This window comes from Microcebus murinus, chromosome 1 (assembly GCF_040939455.1).
Source record: "Microcebus murinus isolate Inina chromosome 1, M.murinus_Inina_mat1.0, whole genome shotgun sequence".
NCBI lineage: Eukaryota > Metazoa > Chordata > Mammalia > Primates > Cheirogaleidae > Microcebus > Microcebus murinus.
This window is the reverse complement of record NC_134104.1, coordinates 153,495,527-153,517,478: the sequence shown is the minus strand read 5'-3', so window position 1 is coordinate 153,517,478 and position 21,952 is coordinate 153,495,527. Positions and strand designations below refer to the sequence as shown.

The window sequence follows — 21,952 nt, the reverse complement described above, 5'->3', positions numbered from 1 at the left end:
GTCACTAATTATGCTTTCTCTGACACTTTACCTATTATCTTTCTTTGCTGTGGAAACTGTCTTTCACTGTTTTGGACTTTGACATTCTCTACATCCATTTGGATAATTTTTCACTTTTTTTTTTTTTTTTTTGTAACAAACATAGAAACTTTACCATCTTAATCATTTTTAAGAACACACATGTATTTGTTTTTGTAAGCTCCTTTACAGCAGAGAGCATTTCTCAGACTTCATAAATCTACCACAATGCTAGTGCTTAGTAGGTACTAGGAAGTAAGCCAGCATTTCTCCTGTAACGATTGTACCAGATTTTGAGTGCATGTCTTTATCTTGCAGTATGTTCATGCAGATGCTCCTACCAATAAAACGCTGGCTGGGCTGGTGGTGCAGCTTCTCCAGTTCCAGGAAGATGCCTTTGGGAAACATGTCACCAACCCAGCCTTCACGAAACTCCCTGTAAGTATATCAGCTTACTATAATACTTTATTTCTGTACTCTTGGGTACATCTTCCAGTTGTTTCCTTTGCTGCTGCTAACATATAGAATTAAAAAAAAAAAAAGAATCTCAACAGAATTTTAGTCATAGTCATAGACTATTATTGCTTTATTTTGGGGTGGGTTTTTTTTTTTTTTTTTGAGACAGGGTCTCACTTTGTTGCCAGGACTAGAGTGCATCACTGTCATCATAGCTCACTGCAACCTCAAACTTCTGGGCTGAAGTGATCCTCCTGCCTCAGCCTCCCAAGTAGCTGGGGCTACAAGCACATACCACCATGCCTGCCTAGTTTTTTTCTTCTATTTTTTGTAGAGGTAGGGTCTTCTTGCTTAGACTGGTGTTGAACTCCTGGCCTCAAGCGTTTGTTCTTCCTGCCTCAGCCTCCCAGAATGCTGGGATTACAGGCATGAGCCACTGCATCCTGTTCTCTTACATCATGAATTGGATTAGAATTGTCAAATTAGAAACTGGTTGAAGTTTTCCATTGTTTAAAACACTGTAATATAGTACATAGTTTGTACTTTATGAAGTAGAACATGTATTTATAATAAAATTACATACAGCATTGTATAAAGTATTTTATGTAATATGATTCACATTATATTGGTATTTCTATTCAGGAATATGTGAGTGTCTTAAATGGTATTTACATGGGGCATTATTCGTGGGATATTTAACTCCTGGGAGCAACCCATTATTTATTTCCAGATTTTAAAAGATTAAAGAAGAATACTTTTTTATTTTTTATTTATTTATTTTTTTGAGACAGTCTCACTTTGTTGCCTAGGCTAGAGTGAGTGCCGTGGCATTAGCCTAGTTCACAGCAGCTTCAAACTCCTGGGCTCAAGCAATCCTACTGCCTCAGCCTCCCGAGTAGCTGGGACTACAGGCATGCATCACCATGCCTGGCTAATTTTTTCTATATATATTAGTTGGCCAATTAATTTCTTTCTATTTATAGTAGAGATGGGGTCTCGCTCTTGCTAAGGCTGGTTTTGAACTCCTGACCTTGAGCAATCTGCCTGCCTCGGCCTCCCAGAGTGCTAGGATTATAGGCATGAGCCACTGCGCCCGGCCTAGAGAAGAATATTTTTAGGCATAGCCATAATTAAAAATAATTCATGGCTTAGTGCCACTGGGACCAGATGTACTTTTCTTTCTCTCAAAATAGTGTTTAGCATTTTCCCAAATGAGAGGGATTGATATAATGTGTAATGGTGCTAAACAAAACCAGATCAAAGAGACAACAAAGTGAAGAATGTTTTAGTGAAACATGTAAGCTATTTACCTTAAAAAGTGTTTTTCCTTAATAAACAGTATGGTATTAGAGTTCATTATTTGGACTGATCTTTTTGTTAAAATCAGAGTGGAACTTTATATATTGTGTTTCCCCAAAAATAAGACCTACCCATAAAATAAACCCTATCAGGATTTCTAAGCATTTGCACAAATATAAGCCCTACCCCAAAAATATGACCTAGTAATGGGTGTGGCTACGCAGCATATTTGCACAACCCATGCATTTCATCTCGGAACGGTAAAGAAGACAAGCGGTCCTTCTCATATGCCCCATGAGAGCTATGTTGCTCCACATGAGAGATTGGAGCCAATGGCTCTAAAGGAAATAGAGTCGCAAGAAATTCAGGGTGGAATTCGGGGTTTGGAGAGTTATGATGATGTTCCAAAGAAGACAACTTAGCTATGTTTGAATAAATGTAGATTGTTGTACCATACTTGAAAAAATTAACATATCCCCTGAAAATAAGCCCTAGGGTACCGTCTTGCAGAAAAATAAATATAAGACTCTGTCTTATTTTCGGGGAAACAACGGTACTAACTTCCCAAGTCATTGTGGATATCAAACAGCTGGCTCATAAGGTATGTTTTATCAATTGCTAATGAAAAGTTAGGAAGATTTGGAAGGAAAAAAGAATTTGATAAGACTTAAAGTGTGGCAGAGTGCTGTGGCTCTCACCTATAATCCTAGCACTCTGGGAGGCCCAAACGGGAGGATCACTTGAGATCAGAAGATTGAGGTTGCTATGAGCTAGGCTGACACCATGGCACTCTAACCCGGGCAACAGAGTGAGACTCTGTCTCAAAAAAAAAAAACCAATGTGTGTTGCATAAACAAACATAATTATCAATTAAGAAAAAATTGATAATTTTTTATTAAAATATTTTCACCTCCACAACAAATAAAATTTCTCATTTTTCTGTAATCCCTTTACGGCTTCAGTATATGTGCATATATAACAAACATAATTGTAATAGGATAGAGCCATTTTTCTACTGTGCCCTTTAAAATGGATCATAAGCATCCATGTTTAAAAAACAAGAAAGCGGCGGGGTGCCGTGGCTCACGCCTATAATCCTAGCACTCTGGGAGGCCGACACAGGTGGATCACCCAAGGTCAGGAGTTTGAAACCAGCCTGAGCAAGAGCGAGACTTTGTCTCTACTAAAAATAGAAATTAATTGACCAACTAAAAATATATATACAAAAAATTAGCCGGGCAAGGTGGCGCATGCCTGTAGTCCCAGCTACTCAGGAGGCTGAGACAGTAGGATCGCTTGAGCCCAGGAGATTGAGGTTGCTGTGAGCTAGGCTGACGCCACAACATTTTAGCCTGGGCAACAGAGTGAGACTCTGTCTCAAAAAAAAAAAACAACAAACAAAAACAAGACAGCTATAATACCTAGACAGCTAGGTCAAGTGAGAATCTAAAGTAACTGAAGGTTTTATTTTATTTATTATTATTTTTTGAGTCAGAGTCTCACTTTGTTGCTTAGGCTAGAGTGAGTGCCGTGGCATCAGCCTAGCTCACAGCAGCTTCAAACTCCTGGGCTCAAGCAATCCTGCTGCCTCAGCCTCCCGAGTAGCTGGGACTACAGGCATGCACCACCATGCCCGGCTAATTTTTTTTTGTATATATATTTTTAGTCAATTAATTTCTTTCTATTTTTAGTAGAGACGGGGTCTCTCTCAGGCTGGTTTCGAACTCCCGACCTCCAGCAATCCGCCCGCCTCGGCCTCCCAGAGTGCTAGGATTACAGGCGTGAGCCACCACGCCCGGCCAATTTTATTTTTTTATTATTTTTTATATTAGAAACAAGGTCTCCCATGCTGAAGTGCTGTGGTATGATCACAGCTCACTGCAGTCTCAAATTCTTGGTCTCAAGTGATCCTCTTCAGCCTCTTGAATAGTTGGGACTACAGGCATGTGCCCCCAAGTCTGGCTAATAACTAGAGATTTTACATGTGTTTATAAGATGTCTAAGACTTTAGATTTGTCATTGTACTTAAAAATCATTAATCATTTAATTTGTAACCAGTGGAAAAATGTATTATATTCCTGACCTGGCTAAACTCTGCTGCTGTATGAATTTTATTTTTTTTTTTGAGACAGAGTCTCACTCTGTTGCCCAGGCTAGAGTGCTGTGGCATCAGCCTAGCTCACAGCAACCCCAGACTCCTGGGCTCAAGCAATCCTTCTGCCTCAGCCTCCCAAGTAGCTGGGACTACAGGCATGCATCACCATGCCTGGCTAATTTTTTCTATATATTTTTAGTTGGCCAATTAATTTTGTTCTGTTTTTAGTAGAGATGGGGTCTTGCTCTTGCTCAGGCTGGTTTCGAACTTCTGACCTTAAGTGATCCGCCTGCCTCGGCCTCCCAGTGTGTCAGGATTACAGGCGTGAGCCACCACACCTGGCCCGCTGTATGAATTTTATTTTACTTTTTTTTTGAGAAAAAGTTTCACTTTGTTGCCCAGGCTGGAGTGAGTGCCGTGGCATCAGCCTAGCTCACAGCAACCTCAAACTTCTGGGCTTAAGCAATCCTGCTGCCTCAGCCTCCTGAGTAGCTGGGACTACAGGCATGTGCCACCATACCCAGCCAATTTTTTCTCTATATATTAGTTGGCCAGTTAATTTCTTTCTATTTATAGTAGAGACGGGGTCTTGCTCTTGCTCAGGCTGATTTTGAACACCTGACCTCAAGCAATCCGCCTGCCTCGGCCTCCCAGAGTGCTAGGATTACAGGTGTGAGCCATTATTCCCGGCCATGCTGTATTAATTTTAGAATAGAGAGAGTATATTTGGGAATGTGGGACAAGAAAGGATAATATAAATCTTGTATATGTATTGGAAGTAAGCATTTGTAGCTTAGAACTTTGAAAAAAGTGGAATACGAGCATCCATTTAAGTGAAAGGGTGTGGAAAATTTATTTTGTGGAGCAATAATTCAGTTTTATTTCTTTATAACTTCTTATAACTTTCTTTATAACATACAGAATATACAGAAAATGGATATATATATATAAAATGGATATACAGAAAGTGGAATATACAGAAAATGAATAAAACATTTTGACTTAAATAATTATAAAGAGAACACTTATTTAACCACAATCCAGGTCAGAAATAGAACATTGCCAGCAATCCAGAAAGTCTGATGTATTCCTCTTCAATCATAGACTCCTTCTTCCCCCAGAGATAATTTCTTCCTTGCTTCGCTTTATGGGTATCACCATGTTTGTATGCATCCTTGAATTATATAGTTTTATTTGTTTTTGAATTTTATATATGTGGGTTCATACATTAATACAGTCTTTTATGTTTTGGGCCATGGAGGAAGTATTTGCAAACATGAAAAAACAAATAGTCCAAATGAACTGCTTAGCCATATACCTGTAGATAATAGAAATTACTGAAGAAAAAAAGAGTTAAGTCTCTGAAAAATCTAGTCAGTTAGCTTCTGGCCTTTATTATTCACCTGAAAGGGCAGTGAGCCTAGGTTATCTAGCATGAGCAGTTAGAGATCAGTAGGTTGCAGAAAATGGGCTGCTATGTTGAAGGCGTGGACCAGTATGCCATGTAGAGAGCATGCTGGACCACATGTTGACCAAGACACTAGAAACTCTATGGTCAATGTTAATGGCAGACTGTGGTCCATTTCATATCATATGGATTCACAAGTAGAAACCTGAGTTCACTGGCATTGTGTTTCGTCTTTTTTTTTTTTTTTTTGAGAGAGAGTCTCACTTCGTCGCCCAGGCTAGAGTGAGTGCCGTGGCGTCAGCCTAGCTCACAGCAACCTCAAACTCCTGGGCTCGAGCAGTTCTGCTGCCTCAGCCTCCCGAGTAGCTGGGACTGCAGGCATGTGCCACCATGCCCAGCTAATTTTTTCTCTATATATTAGTTGGCCAATTAATTTGTTTCTATTTATAGTAGAGACGGGGGTCTAGCTCTTCCTCAGGGTGGTTTCGAACTCCTGACCTTGAACAATCCGCCCACCTCGGCCTCCCAGAGTGCTAGGATTACAGGCTTGAGTTACTGTGCCTGGCCCAGTAGTTAGCTTTTTAAGGCATCTAAGTGGACCTATCAAATTTAGGACCAGATATTTTGTTAATTTGGCAAGGGATTCCTAGACTAAGTGATTAGTGTTAAGTTCCAAACCCAAGTGATCTTGAGATGGAAAGTTCTCTTCTTCCTTAGTTATAATGGCCGATATTTTTTCTAGCCCATCTTTTCCCTAATGGTGTTAGCTATTGAGACCCCTGGCTTTATGTGTGTGTTTGGTGGGTGATTTACTTCTAGTGTCCTTCCTTGCTTTGGTTCAAGTTCTTGTTTCTTGTCCTTGAATAGACAGTAAGATTCTCACCTTTATGCTATCAAGGTTGACATTAATTGTCTATCTAGTCCCCTCATTGTACTGCCCATGATCCTAGAGCTAAGGTTGCAGTTTTTACCTCAGAAGATTAATGCTTTGACTTTTAGTTGTTTCTTCACCCCTCCGCTCTCCCTTTGATTTTTGCTTCTTAGGATTTGCTTTCTTCCTAGGAAGTCATCTGCTCATTTAAAATATTTTTATTACATTCATGTGACATTTCTTTGTGTTTGTAGAGGTAGGATTTTATGGCCTTTAGTCTTCCATGTTGCTGGAGTTAGCAACACTTTTCTCATGTGTAAAATTGGAATTAAAATGAGTCAACTTCATAGGATTGTTGTTATTAGTAAATGAGATAATGTATGAAAAGGGCCTCATGGCAAGTTCTCAGTAATTGGTAGTGATGCTAATACTTTTTGTTCTCTCCCAAACTGTGAGCAGTGATTACCTAGGAATAGAGGTGCTATTTATAAGACTAACTCCAAAGCAGGTAAAGTATATAAATAAATTTATGGAATATTTGATTTTTATCTTTGTGAGGTAAAAGGGTTTTGAGGCCGAGGTACAGTGTGGCTGGCCCATGCCTGTAATTTCAGCACTTTAGGAGGATCACTTGAGGCCAGGAGTTCGAGACCAGCCTGTGCAGCATAGTGAGACCTCTTGTCTACAAAAAATAAGAAAAATTAGCCAGGCATGGTGGGTGGGGTGTGCTTATAGTTAACAGTACTGAGGGAGGCTGAGTCAAGAGGCTTGCTAGAGGCCAGAAGTTGGAGGCTGCTTTGAACTAATATCACGGAAGTGCACCCTAGCTTGGGTGACAGCAAAAGGGTTCTCGAATCTAGGTCTGATGTGTTTTTTTTCCCCTCAACCATTTTCAGGGAGTAAAGATGACTTTGAGATTTCTTGTGAACGTTCTTGGTTTCTTGGACATATTCATTCTCTGGTTTTGTATTTATTTCTTCACATCCATTTTCTGGTATATTCATTTATTGGTCAGTAGACTTAAATCTGGCAGTAAAAATGCATATACCCATAAATACACACACCATCCTTTTCCTTTTCACCAGCTGTTAACACTACCTTGTCTTTAATAAATCAAAAGAATAAAGAAATAAGAATACCATGGCACACATTTAAAGCACTTTTAAGTATTGTAGTAGATTTATGTTTTCTATGTTTCAGCTTAGCAGAATTTTAGGTAGGCTGTAAATAGGTAGGGCAAGGCCATTTATGTATACACCCAGAATACGATTAGATTAAATTTCCAATTTAGTTAGCCAAGGATAGACCAGTTTATTAAAAGCAATTGGGTCACACAGCTGGAAGTTGAAGCAGCTTGTTAGAGCTGACCCTGGCCTGCAGAGTCTCTAATTTGAGTGTACAGCTGTTGAGATACTTATGTAAGGCACTGCTTGCTGGTTTTGGAAAGCTAAATTTTTGCTACTCTATTACCCTTTTATTGTTTAGGTTTAACAATTCTAATCAGGAATTTACTCTAACATTCTACTTTTATTTAGGTAACATGAGCTCTTGGATTTGAACCAGACAAACTGTGAGTTAGGGCAGGGCCTCTTTAGCATGGGGGTGACTGCGATAGGTTTTGAATTGGGTGTAGCCAGCACCCAGTAGTTGTTCCTGAGAAGTCTCTTGTCTCTGTCTCTAGCTTTCCATTCCCTAGCTCTGGTCTATATTTTTAATTTATTTTTTTATTTTTTAGAGACAGAGTCTCACTTTGTTGCCCAGGCTAGAGTGAGTGCCAAGGCCATCAGCCTAGCTCACAGCAACTTCAGTCTCCTGGGCTCAAACGATCCTACTGCCTCAGCGTCCTGAGTAGCTGGGACTACAGGCATGCGCCACCATGACCGGCTAACTTTTTGTATGTATATTTTTAGTTGGTCAATTAATTTCTTTCTATTTTTAGTAGAGAGGGGGTCTCGCTCAGGCTGGTTTTGAACTCCTGACCTCGAGCAATCTACCTGCGACGGCCTCCCAGAGTGCTAGGATTACAGGCGTGAGCCACCACACCCGGCCTGATCTATTTTTTTTATCTGGACCATTCTCATACTGGTACTTACTATGGGAACTATAATTCCAAATCCATTTCTGAGCAAGCTCTTAAGCATTTTTTTTTTTTTTTGGAGACGGTCTTGCTCTGTCACCCAGGCTGATGTGCACTGGTGCTGTCATAGTTCACTGGAGCCTTGAACTCCTGGGCTGTAGGGATTTTTCCACCTTAGCCTGCCAAATAGCTAGGACTATGTGCCCAGCTGAGTTTTGTTTGTTTGTTTTTGTGACAGTCTGGCTTTGTTGCCCAGGCTAGAGTGAGTGCCATGGCGTCAGCCTAGCTCACAGCAACCTCAAACTCCTGGGCTCAAGCGATCCTCCTGCCTCAGCCTCCCCAAGTAGCTGGGACTACAGGCATGTACCACCATGCCCAGCTAATTTTTTCTATATATATTAGTTGGCCAATTAATTTATTTATAGTAGAGACGGGGTCTCGCTCTTTGCTCAGGCTGGTTTAGAACTCCTGACCTTGAGCAATCCGCTCGCCTCGGCCTCCCAGAGTGCTAGGATTACAGGCGTGAGCCACTGTGACCGGCCCCCAGCTGACATTTAACAAAATTTTTGTAGAGATGGGGTCTTGCTATGTTGCCCAGGGTAATCTTGAACTCTTGGCCTCAAGTGATTCTCCCATGTTGGCCTCCCAAAGCACTGGATTACAGGCTTACAGGTGTGAGCCACCATGACTAACTACATTTCATCTTATTTAGCCTACTATGTGATGATCAGTTTATATCAAGTTTTATTTCCATATCATCGAAGTCACTCAGCATTTGATTTAATTTGAGCTATATTTTTATAATCCCTAAAGCACAAATCTCTCTAAATTGTGGTACAGATTTAGCTATAAGTTAAATATAATTTAATATAGTTATATCATGTTTTAGTGGTCATTAAAATATTATAATAACAATGATCAGTTATTTTTTTATAGCTTAAGAATCTAGATGGGGAAAATCTGGTATACTGATATTTCTTACTCTACAGGAAAATTATCATTGGAAATTGTGTAACTGGAATTTTATAAGTTTTGAAAATCAGATTTTAAATTTATCAGTGGAATTTGCATTATATATCATTCTTTTATTCATTAGTGCATACTTTTGAGTCATTTTGATTTATCTTTTGTAAAATCTTGCTGTTCTCAGACTACTTATTCAAAGAGGAATGGTTAGTGGGATTTAAAAGGACATCTTTAAGCTACTCAGGAGGGTTGAGGTGGGAGGATAGCTTGAGTCCAGGAGTTAGAGACCAGACTGGGCAACAGGAAGACCTGGTCTTATGAAAAAATGAAAAAATACTTAGCTGGGTGGGGTGGGTCACACTTGTAATGTAGTTCCAGTTACTCAGGAACCTGAGGTGAGAGGATCATTTGAGCCTATGGGTTTGAGGCAGCAGTGAACTATGATCGTACCACTGCACTCCAGCCTGGGTGACAGAGTGAGACCCTCATCTTCTTTAAAACAATTTTTAAAAATCCACTTGTATAATTTCTTTATACCTCAGTTTATTTGAGAAAGTATTTAAAGAAGTTATTAAATTAATAGTTTATGTCCTTGAATATGTCCTTGAATTCATACAACTTAGAATTCAGACATGAGTAACTTTGTGAGAACCTTTATTTTTATGTGTAATTTGTATCATTACAGGCAAAATGTTTCATGGATTTCAAAGCTGGAGGCACCTTGTGTCACATTCTTGGCGCTGCTTACAAGTATAAAAATGAACAGGGATGGTAAGTTTTTGTATTCATTTGCATGATTTGACATGATGTTTATTTAATTTCAAATTCTGTTCTTTTGTATGGTATTAGAGAATTCTGTAAGCCCATTATGATTTAAGCATAAAGTAGGTTGTGTTTTATCAACAGCAATTTACTTTGTTCTGACATCCATGAAAAATGTCAAAATAGTGTATTTATTATGCAGATTATTTATGTATTATTCTATATAGATAAGTTAGATATATATTATTAGCAAATTAGAAGGTAGGCTCACCATTAACTATAGAAATGTATATGATGCACTTGTAATGTTCATTATCTCTGAATCTGATAGATAATAGTTTTATTTTAGTGTCCTAGTGAGCTAGGCCTTCAAATTAGTCATCTAGTTTGCCATCCTCAGGATGTGGATGAAAGGAATCTGGCTTAGAGAAGTACAGATGTTTGCCTCAGTCAGTGGTGGAAATAGGTTGAAAATTCCTGGCTGGGCGCAGTGGCTCACGCTTGTAATCCTAACACTCGGGTAGGCCGAAGCAGGAGGATCGCTTGAGATTAGAAGTTCAGACCAGCCTGAGCAAGAGTGAGACCCCGGCTCTACTAAAAGTAGAAAAAAATTAGCCAGGCATGGTGATGTGCTCCTGTATTCCCAGCTACTCCGGAGGCTGAGCCGGAGGATCACTTGAGTCCAGGAGTTTGAGGTTGCTGTGAGCTAGGCTGACCCCCAGGGCATTGTAGCCCTGGTGACAGAGTGAGAGTTTGTCTTAAAAAAAAAAAAAAAGGAATTCCTGTTTCTACTGTTTTGATCCATTCACTCTTCCTTTTCTGGCCCTGTCTCTTGATGCTATTTCTTTTCTTTTTTGAAGTTTGGGGCTTCTATTCTTTTGTGAGGTTAGCTTCTGGGACTAGTGAATATGTAATGATGATGGCTCTGAGCTCCTTAAGGGGGCTTAGGGAAGTGAGGGGACTAGAGTACATTTGCTTAAAGTTGTTTGGTAGTTATACTTGTGTTATTTGTGTACAGTTTATAATTTTAGCATCTTTCCAGGAGAATATGTATGTAATTGGTGTATTTTAATTTAAAGCATAACTTTATGACTGGAAAATGCAAATCAATATTCAGGTCAAGTTTATAATTAGATTATATATAGTAAATAGAGGTATAGATGTGTATATTTGCTAAAAGTTTTTTATATATGGCTAGGTGTTTAATATATATTGGTTAATCAATTAAATGAGCATGAATGAGAATTATTTTCTAATTTTGTGTCCATCCGTGGTGTTGCACCTCTCACCAGGTTATTCCCTTCTATAGGACCAACCACATGCCTGAGTACCCTCAGATATGGTTTGTACCCTACTGTTAGTTCTGGATTCCCAGTTGGAACTCTTTTTTGTCTTTCTTTCTTGTTCAGCTTATATCCCAAGTTCTGATTTGGACACTTGAAGACAGAGTCTCAAAGTGAAAGGACTTTTCTTAGGTCACATACTGCAGAACTTGCTTTGTGTCCCAGTGCTGCCAGCACAGTGAGTCTTGCTCTGTCTTCTGGGCTAGAAGTACAAAGGCATCATCATAGCTCACTGCAGCCTCAAACTCCTGGGTTTACACGATCTTCCTGACTCCGCCTCCTGAGTAGCTTGGACTACAGGCATATACCACCACACTTGCCTAATTAAAAAAAATTTTTTTTTTTGGAGGCCAGATCTTGCTATGTTGCCCAAACTGTTCTCAAACTCTTGGCTTCAAACAGTCTTCCTACCTTGGCTTCCCCAAATGCTGGGATTCTAGGCATGAGCCCACTGTGCCCAGCCAAAAATATAAACTATTTAAAATGAGAGAGGGCCGGGCAAGACCCTTTCAATAAATGAATCAGTGAATGTGGAGAGGATAATATAATGAATCACCATTTACCATCATGCATCTTCTACTTCATGTAGTTTTATCTGTAGAGTTGACCCTTGAACAATATGGGAGTAAAGGGTGCCTACCCTCTGTGCATCCAGAAATTCACGTATAACTTTCAACTCCCCAAAACTTAACTACTGATAGCTTACTTATTGACCAGAGCCCTTACTGATAAATGATTACCACATATTTTGCATTATATACTGTATTCTTATATAATAAAGTAAGGTAGAGAAAAAAATGTTACTAAGAAAATAATTAAGAGAAATATGTGTTTACTATCCATTAAGTGGAAGAGGATCATCATAAAGGCGTTCATCGTCTTCATGTTCAGCAGGCTGAGGAGGAGCACAACGAGGAGGGCTTGGTCTTGATGTCTCAGGGGTAGCAGAGGTGGAAGGAAATCCACATATAAGTGGATCTGCTCAGTTCAAATCCTTGTTGTTCAAGGGTTAACTGAATATTTCACTATGTATTTATTTCTGAAATAGGATTTTAAAAAGTATAATAATGCAGCTGTTAGCACAACTAAGAAAATTAGCAGTGATTTTTCTTCTCTTTTTTTTTTTAGAGATAGGGGCTTGCTTTGTCACCTAGGCCAAAGGGCAGTGACATGATCATAGTTCACAGCTTAGAACTGTTGGGCTAAAGCAATCCTCCCATCTCAGCCTCCTGAGTAGCTGGGATTTAGAGGTCTAAGCCTCACCTGGCTAATTTTTCAATTTATTAAGTATCTCTAGGTATGACAGCTTGTGCCTATAAGCTACTCAGGAAGCTGACATGAGAGGATCCCTTGAGCCCAGGAATTTCACACTAGCCTGGGCAATATAGTGAGACCCTATCTCAAAAAAAATTTATTAAAACTACATTTAGTGTTCAAATTTCCCTCATTATCTCATGAATGTTTTTTAATTTTGTTGAATCAGTATCAAAACAGGGTCTATGTGTTGCATTTGGTTGATATGACTTTTAAGTCTCTTTAAGGAGAAATTTAGTTTTCCTTCTCACTCTGTCTTCACCCTCTTTTCCTTGCAAGTTGTTGTTATTAGCTTGTGTTAGATTTTTTCTGATATGCCTCCAGGTTATGTGTTGTATACCGGTGGTTAGATCTAGAGCTTACTCATATTTGGTTCCTTTTTTTGAACAGTCCTTCATAGATAATGTTGTGTTCTTCCATCTGGGGGCATATGATATCTGTTGTTTCTGTTTGTAATGGGCAGACATTGATGTTTAGTCCCTTGAGTAATCATTTCAGTACAGCTTACAAAACTGCAGTATTCTAAGTTTGAAAATAAGAATGTAGATCTATCTATTCTACTGTATATGGATCCTTATTGTTATATAGATTATTTCTTGTTAAAGAGTGCCATTCTGTCCTTCCTTTTTCATTTATATTAGCTGGAATACTTTTATACAGAGAAACTTTACTCATCAATAGTTGGAAAGGCAGAATGATTTTTTTTTTTATTAAGTTAGTCAAATTTAGCAGTATTGGGGGGGTGTTATGCCAACTTCAGTGACATTACATTCTGATAACCCACTACCATTGGACTGGCTAAATTCTTGATTCTTTCTCTATTAACAGATTTATTTGACTTTTATCTTCATTTGCAGATAAATCCAGCCAGCCCTGCTTTAATTTGTTTAATAACCACTTCAAATTATTTCTCAGATTTTGAATAGAGATAATTCCCTTCAGCCCTATGATCTGTATCATTTATTAAGGAAGCAGTTTCTTTGTGAATAATGAGTAAGCTCTTATGTAAGTAATTCTCTAAGTGATATACTTCGAGGTGTAGTTCTTTTGTTATCTTTATGAAAGAGTTACTCTTTATAAAAGGGGAGACACATGTGTCTCCTTTTATTGTGCTGAAGAACCAGTGGGAGGCTGTCAGCTCTAATAGAATTCTTCCAGTTTGTCAGTTGGTAATCTGTTTTCCTGACAGTGGAAATTACTTGGAACATCTAAACTACTCCTTCCTCACAAGAAGTTAGGGAAGGGGAATACTGAATAAAAAAGGAGATTTAGGAAAGAATTCTTTGTAGGTTAGATCAATATACCGTTGCTAGGGACAAAGGTCCCTCTTATCTATAGATGCCATTTTTTTTTTTTTTTTTTAGGAAGCCAAGAACACTTGAAGAGATGCCATTTTTAAAGCTGTAATTAATTCTATTCTAAAATACTTGTTTTTTGTTTTACTGGACCCTTTGCTTAATTCCTTAATTGCAATTACTTTAGGAAACATTTTAATCTTATCCTTGCATAGTAATGAAAAAGTCACATAATACATATTAGTCCTTAGTCATAGTATGTATTAATTTATTGACTAGTTTGCTTTAGAAAGCCACACATTCTAATAGCCACTAGGGCTACATAGGAAAAATTTTTTAAAAAACATAGCCGTTGTCCTCTAGGCATCTAATGAAATGTCTTACCAATAAGATCATTTTGTTATGGGGCTGTAATAGCATTGTGCATAGGATGTATTAGAATACAAAGGACAGAACGGAGCAAGATGGCGGACGAGAAACACCGTCAGAGTGTCTCTGCAGAAAAGACAGATTCTAGGAGAAATTAGAAGAAGGAAGCAAGCAGACAAGCATACATTGGACAAGGGTCGGAAGGAGGGGTACCTGAGACCACGGAGACTCTACGAGAGGAGGTTGCAAAGGAGAACTGGAAGCAGAGACCTCCCGAGTAGCCTGGAGACCAGCGGCAAGGATGCATAATATGCTCTACAGAGATGGTTTCCAACCCTAGTTTCTACCAGAAGTTGAGTTGGCAGCTGACAGGCATGCACCCTTGGCAGCTGAGAACAAGAGCAAAAAGAGAAGAGCCTGCAACCTTCCCCTCTGCCCAGGAAGAGGTCACAAGCTTGGCACATCACTTTGGGAAGATTGCCAACCCTTGGTGTTAGACAGTCCATTTGAATGCTCTATCAGAACTGCATATTACTTCACAGCTAAGGGCTTCTCTACTCAGCCAAAGTGGTCAGACTGACACTTGGGGAATATTGGGTTGTTATGCCAAAGTCATTTTGGGCTTTGTTCTCAGGTATTTGTGAGTGCGATGATCAACTCAGTTCCTTAAATAAATGATTGTAAGGAGGGCTTCTGTAGATAGGAACTTAAAGTTCTTATGAAGGCATTCCAGAGAAGAAATTTCCATGTGGAATAATGGTATAAGAAAAGGTGTTAATAAATCATAACAGTTATATAGCACTTTATAGTTTAATACTATAGTGAAGATCTTAGGCATTGGGGTTACACTGAATTAACTTCTTGAGTTATATTAATGTCTGTGAAAATCAATTGCAAAAATTCAGTTTTTGTAATTTCTTAAGGACTCTGCTGCTTACTGTGTGGCTTTGGGCACATGTTCTAATCTGTCCAATGAGGTTATAGTATAATGATGCCCATGAAATAGGGTTAGTTTTAGGATTAAAAAAATGTGCTATATCCGGCCTGGCATGGTGGCTCACTCCTGTAATCCTAACACCTTGGGAGGCCAAGGCAGGCGAATTGCTTGAGGGCAGGAGTTCAAAAGCAGCCTGAGCTAGAGCGAGACGGAGACGCCGTCTCTACTAAAAATAGAAAGAAATTAATTGGCCAACTAATATATAGAAAAAATTAGCTGGGCATGGTGGCACATGCCTGTAGTCCCAGTTACTCGGGAGGCTGAGGCAGCAGGATCGCTTGAGCCCAGGAGTTTGAGGTTGCTGTGAACTAGGCTGATGCCACGGCACTCACTCTAGCCTGGGCAACAAAGTAAGACTCTGTCTCAAAAAAAGAAATGTGCTATATGCAATATAATATGTGTAAATATAATTTCATATTATTGCTTCTTGTAATTGAATAATCAATGACAGATTATAAATTCATTTTATATATTATGAAGACTTTCACGTCAATTTTTTATAGTCAAGGATGAAGTCTTAAGAGGAGGGCTTAGAGAAACTCATCAAGTTAGCTGGGCTATTTATTTAGCCTACTTTTTTTTTTTTTTTTTTTTTTTTGAGACAAGAGTCTCGCTTTGTTGCCTAGGCTAGAGTGAGTGCCATGGCGTCAGCCTAGCTCACAGCAACCTCAAACTCCTGGGCTCAAGCGATCCTTCTGTCTCAGCCTCCCAAGTAGCTGGGACTACAGGCATGAGCCACCATGCCCGGCTAATTTTTTCTCTCTATATATTAGTTGGCCAATTAATTTCTTTCTATTTATAGTAGAGACGGGATCTCGCTCTTGCTCAGGCTGGTTTCGAACTCCCGACCTCGAGCAATCCGCCCGCCTCGGCCTCCCAGAGAGCTAGGATTACAGGCATGAGCCACCGCACCCGGCCTGTTTAGCCTACCTTGAGATTAAAAAAACCAAAATGAAGCAAAAAAAAAATCCCTAAAAAAAGTGTATGAACTATGATGTCCGTTGATATGCAAGGGATATATTTATGCCCTAGTATCATAGCATAATGTATTAGTCATTAACCCTTTGCACTCGGATGTTGAGTATGACTCAGCACAGTTAGCATAGGTAGCAGCTCGTATGTCTAGCCACACTTGACATGTAGTTTCAATGTGGGAGGAAGGGTTTTTTTTGTCTATTTCTCCAGTATCTTTTTTTTTTTTTTTGAGACAGAGTCTCGCTTTGTTGCCCAGGCTAGAGTGAGTGCCGTGGCATCAGCCTAGCTCACAGCAACCTCAAACTCCTGGGCTCAAGCAGTGCTGCTGCCTCAGCCTCCCAAGTAGCTGGGACTACAGGCATGCGCCACCATGCCTGGCTAATTGTTTCTATATATATTAGTTGGCCAATTAATTTCTTTCTGTTTATAGTAGAGACGGGGTCTAGCTCTTGCTCAGGCTGGTTTCCAACTTCTGATCTTGACCAATCTGCCTGCCTTGGCCTCCCAGAGTGCTAGGATTACAGGCGTGAGCCACCTTGCCCAGCCCAAGTATCTTTTCTTATTTTCATTAGCATGAAAGGACAAGTAAAATGTAAATGCAGAGATGGTACACTAACGTCCAGGGGTAGATTATTATCCACTAACTTAGAGCAACGTTTAGACGGAAAGCTCCATATAATCACACCTCACCCTAACAAAAAACACAAAGATTGTGTTGTTTGTTCTAACAGAAAAATCAAAGGAGGAAGAGAGACGATTTATATTTGCGAAAAGGTGTGAATGTAAACCAGGTCTTCATGTGGGTGAATGTTTAAAAAAATATCACACCATGAAAATTATAGAGATTAAAATTACTCTTTGAATGTATCAATAATTTGAAACATTAAAAAATCCAAATAAATAAGTTTGTTTGAAAAGCGACTCCAGTTTTTTATTCTACTGCCGTGCTTTGTAAAATCTGGGGTATTTAAAAAATTAAATCCCGAGTGGATTAAAGGAATCCAGAAGAAAGCAGCCGAGTGCAAAGGGTTAACCAAGGTGTGAGTCAAGCTTGAAGAGTGCAGTTGAGTTTTCTTTGGCTACTTGTCATATAATGTCATGGCAGAATGTGAGATTATGGTGTTAGGTAAATCTCATTTGTATCCTTGTTTGACTGTTTACTGACCGTATTACATTGGGAAAAAGTTAACCTTTCCAGTCCTCCTGTAAAAAATGAGAATATAGTAGTTCCTACTTCACAGAGTTCAAAAAAGTCAGTGAGACCATTCTTATAAAATGTTTAACCTTGAGCCTGGCATAGAGTAAGAGAACATTAAGTATTAACTACTGGTATTATATTCTGAACAGTGAAAGAGGAGAGGGAGCTAGACAAATAGTTATTGAGTAGTAACTTCGTGTAGGACACTGCATTATACTTTTATCCTCTCACCTTCATCTTTACCAAATGGGGAATAATACATCAGTGGTTCATGTGTTGCTTTAGAGAATCTTTCTGCATATCATTACTGTTTTCTAGGTGCTGTTTTAGGTACTGTGGGCATCTCAGTCCCCTGTCTTCATAAAGCTGACTCTCTGGGTAGAGAGCTGAACTAGGAGAGGTATTGAGGAGGGAAGGAGGGTGGGAGACATAGATCATGAGAACCTTGTAAACCATTGTGAGGATCTTATCTTTGTCTCTTAGAAGAATGGGACCTGCAGGGCTTCTGTACTCAGCTTAATGGTCTGTTAGTCTTTTCTACATTAAAAACATTTTTTTATTTCAGAATATTATGGGGGTACAGATTTTAAGGTTATGTATAATGCCCTTGCCCCCTCCCCCTTCAAGTCTGAGCTTCAAGCGTGACCATCCGCCAGACTGTGCACATCTCACTCATTATGTATGTATGTACCCATCCCCCCCGCCCAATACCCAATAAATGTAATTCCTAGGTGCCCCCAAAAAATACATTTTCCTATATTGTGTATATTAACTTTAAAAAAAAAAAGGTTATTTGAAAAAAATGCAAAGGACAATAGGAATAGCTTCATCGAGGAAGTGACTTGTAGACTGTGTTAATATCAAGCCTGTTGAGTGGGTGGTGACATCCTGGAAAGGATACAGAGTTTAGAAAGAGGGGTTGAAGGTGTGGGGATCATCTACAGGATAAAAGAGCATGTCATGAAATAAGAGTATGAGATCTGGAGTCAGATTGCCCAATTCTAGCTCTAGTACATGGTACATGATAGATTTTTTAAAAATTGTAAGTATAACTGACATTTATCGATCGCTTACTTACATATTAAACATGAGCACTAGGCTAAGCTCTTAACCATATATATCTTATTTAACCTTCGGAAAAACCCACAATAGGCCATCATATTCATGAAGCACTTGGTCCTTGGTTTAGTGAATTCTCAAGACTAATGCATTTTGAGTCCACATCTCTCATTCTCAATCTTTAAGCTCTAGTCCTCTCTGTAGATATTAGTGTTAAAAGAATTAAAATGGAAAAATGGGCTCTCCAGGTAAAGATGGCGGAGCGCGGGTACAGCTTTTCGCTGACTACATTCAGCCCATCAGGTAAATGTGTTCAGATTGAATATGCGTTGGCTGCTGTAGCTGGAGGAGCCCCTTCAGTGGGAATTAAAGCTGCAAATGGTGTGGTATTAGCAACTGAGAAGAAACAGAAATCCATTCTGTATGATGAGCGAAGTGTACACAAAGTGGAACGAATTACCAAGCATATAGGTTTGGTATACAGTAGCATGGGCCCAGATTACAGAGTGCTTGTGCACAGAGCTCGAAAACTCGCTCAGCAATACTATCTTGTTTACCAAGAACCCATTCCCAGAGCTCAGCTGGTGCAGAGAGTAGCTTCTGTGATACAGGAATATAACCAATCAGGTGGTGTTAGTTCATTTGGAGTTTCTTTACTTATTTGTGGTTGGAATGAGGGACGACCATATTTTTTTTTTTTTTTTTTTTTTTTTGAGACAGAGTCTCACTTTGTTGCCCAGGCTAGAGTGAGTGCCGTGGTATCAGCCTGGCTCACAGCAACCTCAATCTCCGGGGCTCAGCGATCCTACTGCCTCAGCCTCCCGAGTAGCTGGGACTACAGGCATGAGCCACCATGCCCGGCTAATTTTTTGTATATATATTTTTAGTTGGTCAATTAATTTATTTCTATTTTTTTTTTTTTTTTTTTTTTTTTTTTTTTTTGAGACAGAGTCTCACTTTGTTGTCCAGGCTAGAGTGAGTGCCGTGGCGTCAGCCTAGCTCACAGCAACCTCAAACTCCTGGGCTTGAGTGATCCTTCTGCCTCAGCCCCCCGAGTAGCTGGGACTACAGGCATGCGCCACCATGCCCGGCTAATTTTTTATATATATATCAGTTGGCCAATTAATTTCTTTCTATTTATAGTAGAGACGGGGTCTCGCTCTTGCTCAGGCTGGTTTTGAACTCCTGACCTCGAGCAATCCGCCCGCCTCGGCCTCCCAAGAGCTAGGATTACAGGCGTGAGCCACAGCGCCCGGCCTATTTCTATTTTTGGTAGAGACGGGGTCTCGCTCAGGCTGGTTTCGAACTTCTGACCTTGAGCCTCAGCCTCCCAAAGTGCTAGGATTACAGGCGTGAGCCACTGCGCCCGCCTGGGACGACCATATTTATTTCAGTCAGATCCATCTGGAGCTTACTTTGCCTTGAAAGCCACAGCAATGGGAAAGAACTATGTGAATGGGAAAACTTTCCTTGAGAAAAGATATAATGAAGATCTGGAACTTGAAGATGCCATTCATACAGCCATCTTAACCCTAAAGGAAAGCTTTGAAGGGCAAATGACAGAGGATAACATAGAAGTTGGAATCTGCATGAAGCTGGATTTAGGAGGCTTACTCCAAGCGAAGTTAAGGATTACTTGGCTGCCATAGCATAATAATGAAGTGATTGAACAATCTGGAATTTCAGATAATCTATTTACTTAAACATGTTTAAAGTATGTTTTGTTTTGCAGACTTTTTGCATACTCATTTCTACACGGTTTAAATAGACTGATGTTTTTAAAATGATACTTATAAATCATAATAAACTGTTAAACCCACCTTTTAGCCTTTTAGGAGTTAGTAAATTGTTAACAGTTATTCCCTGCTTTTTATCACAGTTGATTTCTGGAAACTACATTGCAAAGCAGAATGATGAAATCACTTTTTAGTTTTCATGCAGTTTTGGTTAAGTCAAATATTATTGTGCTTTTCACTACCAGATGCTGCCTACGTTCCTGTAAAGTAAAATGCTGATTTGGGTAAAGATCACTTGTGGGAGAATTTGCAGACTTTCATGGATTCATGAGACAGGATAGGAAGCATAGGTGTTTCGGAGCACCATTAGGTGTGGATCAGTGAAACCCTAGAGTGCTCTGCGAGATTGTGCTGGAACTTTGAAGAGTGCTAAGCCAAATAGGTCTGCTGTGGGAGGTATATTATGTAAGTAAATAAACAGTGGTACTCTGGTTCCTGTCAGCTTCTCCATTACAAGTAGGTAAACATATTTAAAAGGAACCCCCTAGATTGTAGTAGGCTTTTTAAATTCAAGGATGAACATAAGTGCTGCAAATAAAATGCTAATACTTAAGTGTAAAAAAAAAAATGGAAAAATGGAGCAAAAACAAAGTTGAATGAAAAATATGAGGAAAGAAGCATTATACTTTGTAAAGATTAACCATATCGAAATGTCTAGGAATAGGCCAAGACAGCAGCAGAATGTTATGCTTGGATGCTTATATAGAGAGACCAGTATCTCTTTTTAAGTTTTAAGTAAAGGGTAAGTAGATAAATTTTTCCACATTTAGTAAAACAGAATCAAGGATCAATTTTTTTCAAGAAGGTAGATATTAATATAAGGCACTAAAGTAGGATTTCGAGGCTACCTAAAATCATGGAGAAGGGTAATGAGGATTCTTGAGATGATATAAAGGAAAAGTTTACTCATTTGACAAGAAAATACAGGATAGAGGGATTAGGATGGTCATGGTAGAAACCTGTTAAAAACATCAGCAGGTTGATGGAAGGTTCTAAAGAATCATTAAAAGTAGTAAGTGTTGTTATTTCTCCTCATTTTTTTTTTTCTTTGAGACAGAATCTCACTCTTTGCCTGGGGTAGAGTGCCGTGGCGTCAGCCTAGTTCACAGCAACCTCAAACTCCTGGGTTCAGGCAATCCTGCTGCCTCAGCCTCCTGGGTAGCTAAGACTACAGGCATGCGCCACCATGCCCGGCTAATTTTTTCTATATATATTAGTTGTCTAATTAATTTCTTTCTATTTTTAGTAGAGACGGGGTCTCGTTCTAGCTCAGGCTGGTTTTGAACTCCTGACCTCGAGCAATCCACCCGGATCGGCCTATCAGAGTGCTAGTATTACAGGCGTGAGCCACCTCGCCTGGGCCTATTTCTCCTCATTTTAAAAGGGATTTTTTCTAGGCCGGGCCGTGGCTCATGCCTGTAATCCTAGCACTCTGGGAGGCTGAGGCGGGCGGATTGCTCGAGGTCAGGAGTTTGAAACCAACCTGAGCAAGAGCAAGACCCCATCTCTACTATAAATAGAAATTAATTGGCCAACTAATATATATATATATATAGAAAAAATTAGACGGGCATGGTGGTGCGTGCCTGTAGTCCCAGCTACTTGGGAGGCTGAGGCAGAAGGATTGCTTTAGCCCAGGAGTTTGAGGTTGCTG

At 39.5% G+C, this 21,952-nt stretch overlaps 1 protein-coding gene and 1 pseudogene across 2 annotated transcripts in view; both read left to right on the top strand.

The window, feature by feature from the left end:
• Positions 1-21,952, top strand: part of SMARCC1 (SWI/SNF related BAF chromatin remodeling complex subunit C1) — a 156,052-nt gene that overhangs the window by 6,151 nt on the left and 127,949 nt on the right. For both annotated transcript variants that reach the window (XM_076007163.1, XM_076007160.1), the window contains exons 2-3: positions 337-456; positions 9,876-9,961. In XM_076007163.1, the coding sequence (XP_075863278.1) occupies positions 337-456; positions 9,876-9,961 (206 nt within the window). The remainder of the gene's footprint in view (positions 1-336; positions 457-9,875; positions 9,962-21,952) is intronic.
• Positions 18,721-20,866, top strand: LOC105874909 (proteasome subunit alpha type-2-like; annotated as a pseudogene).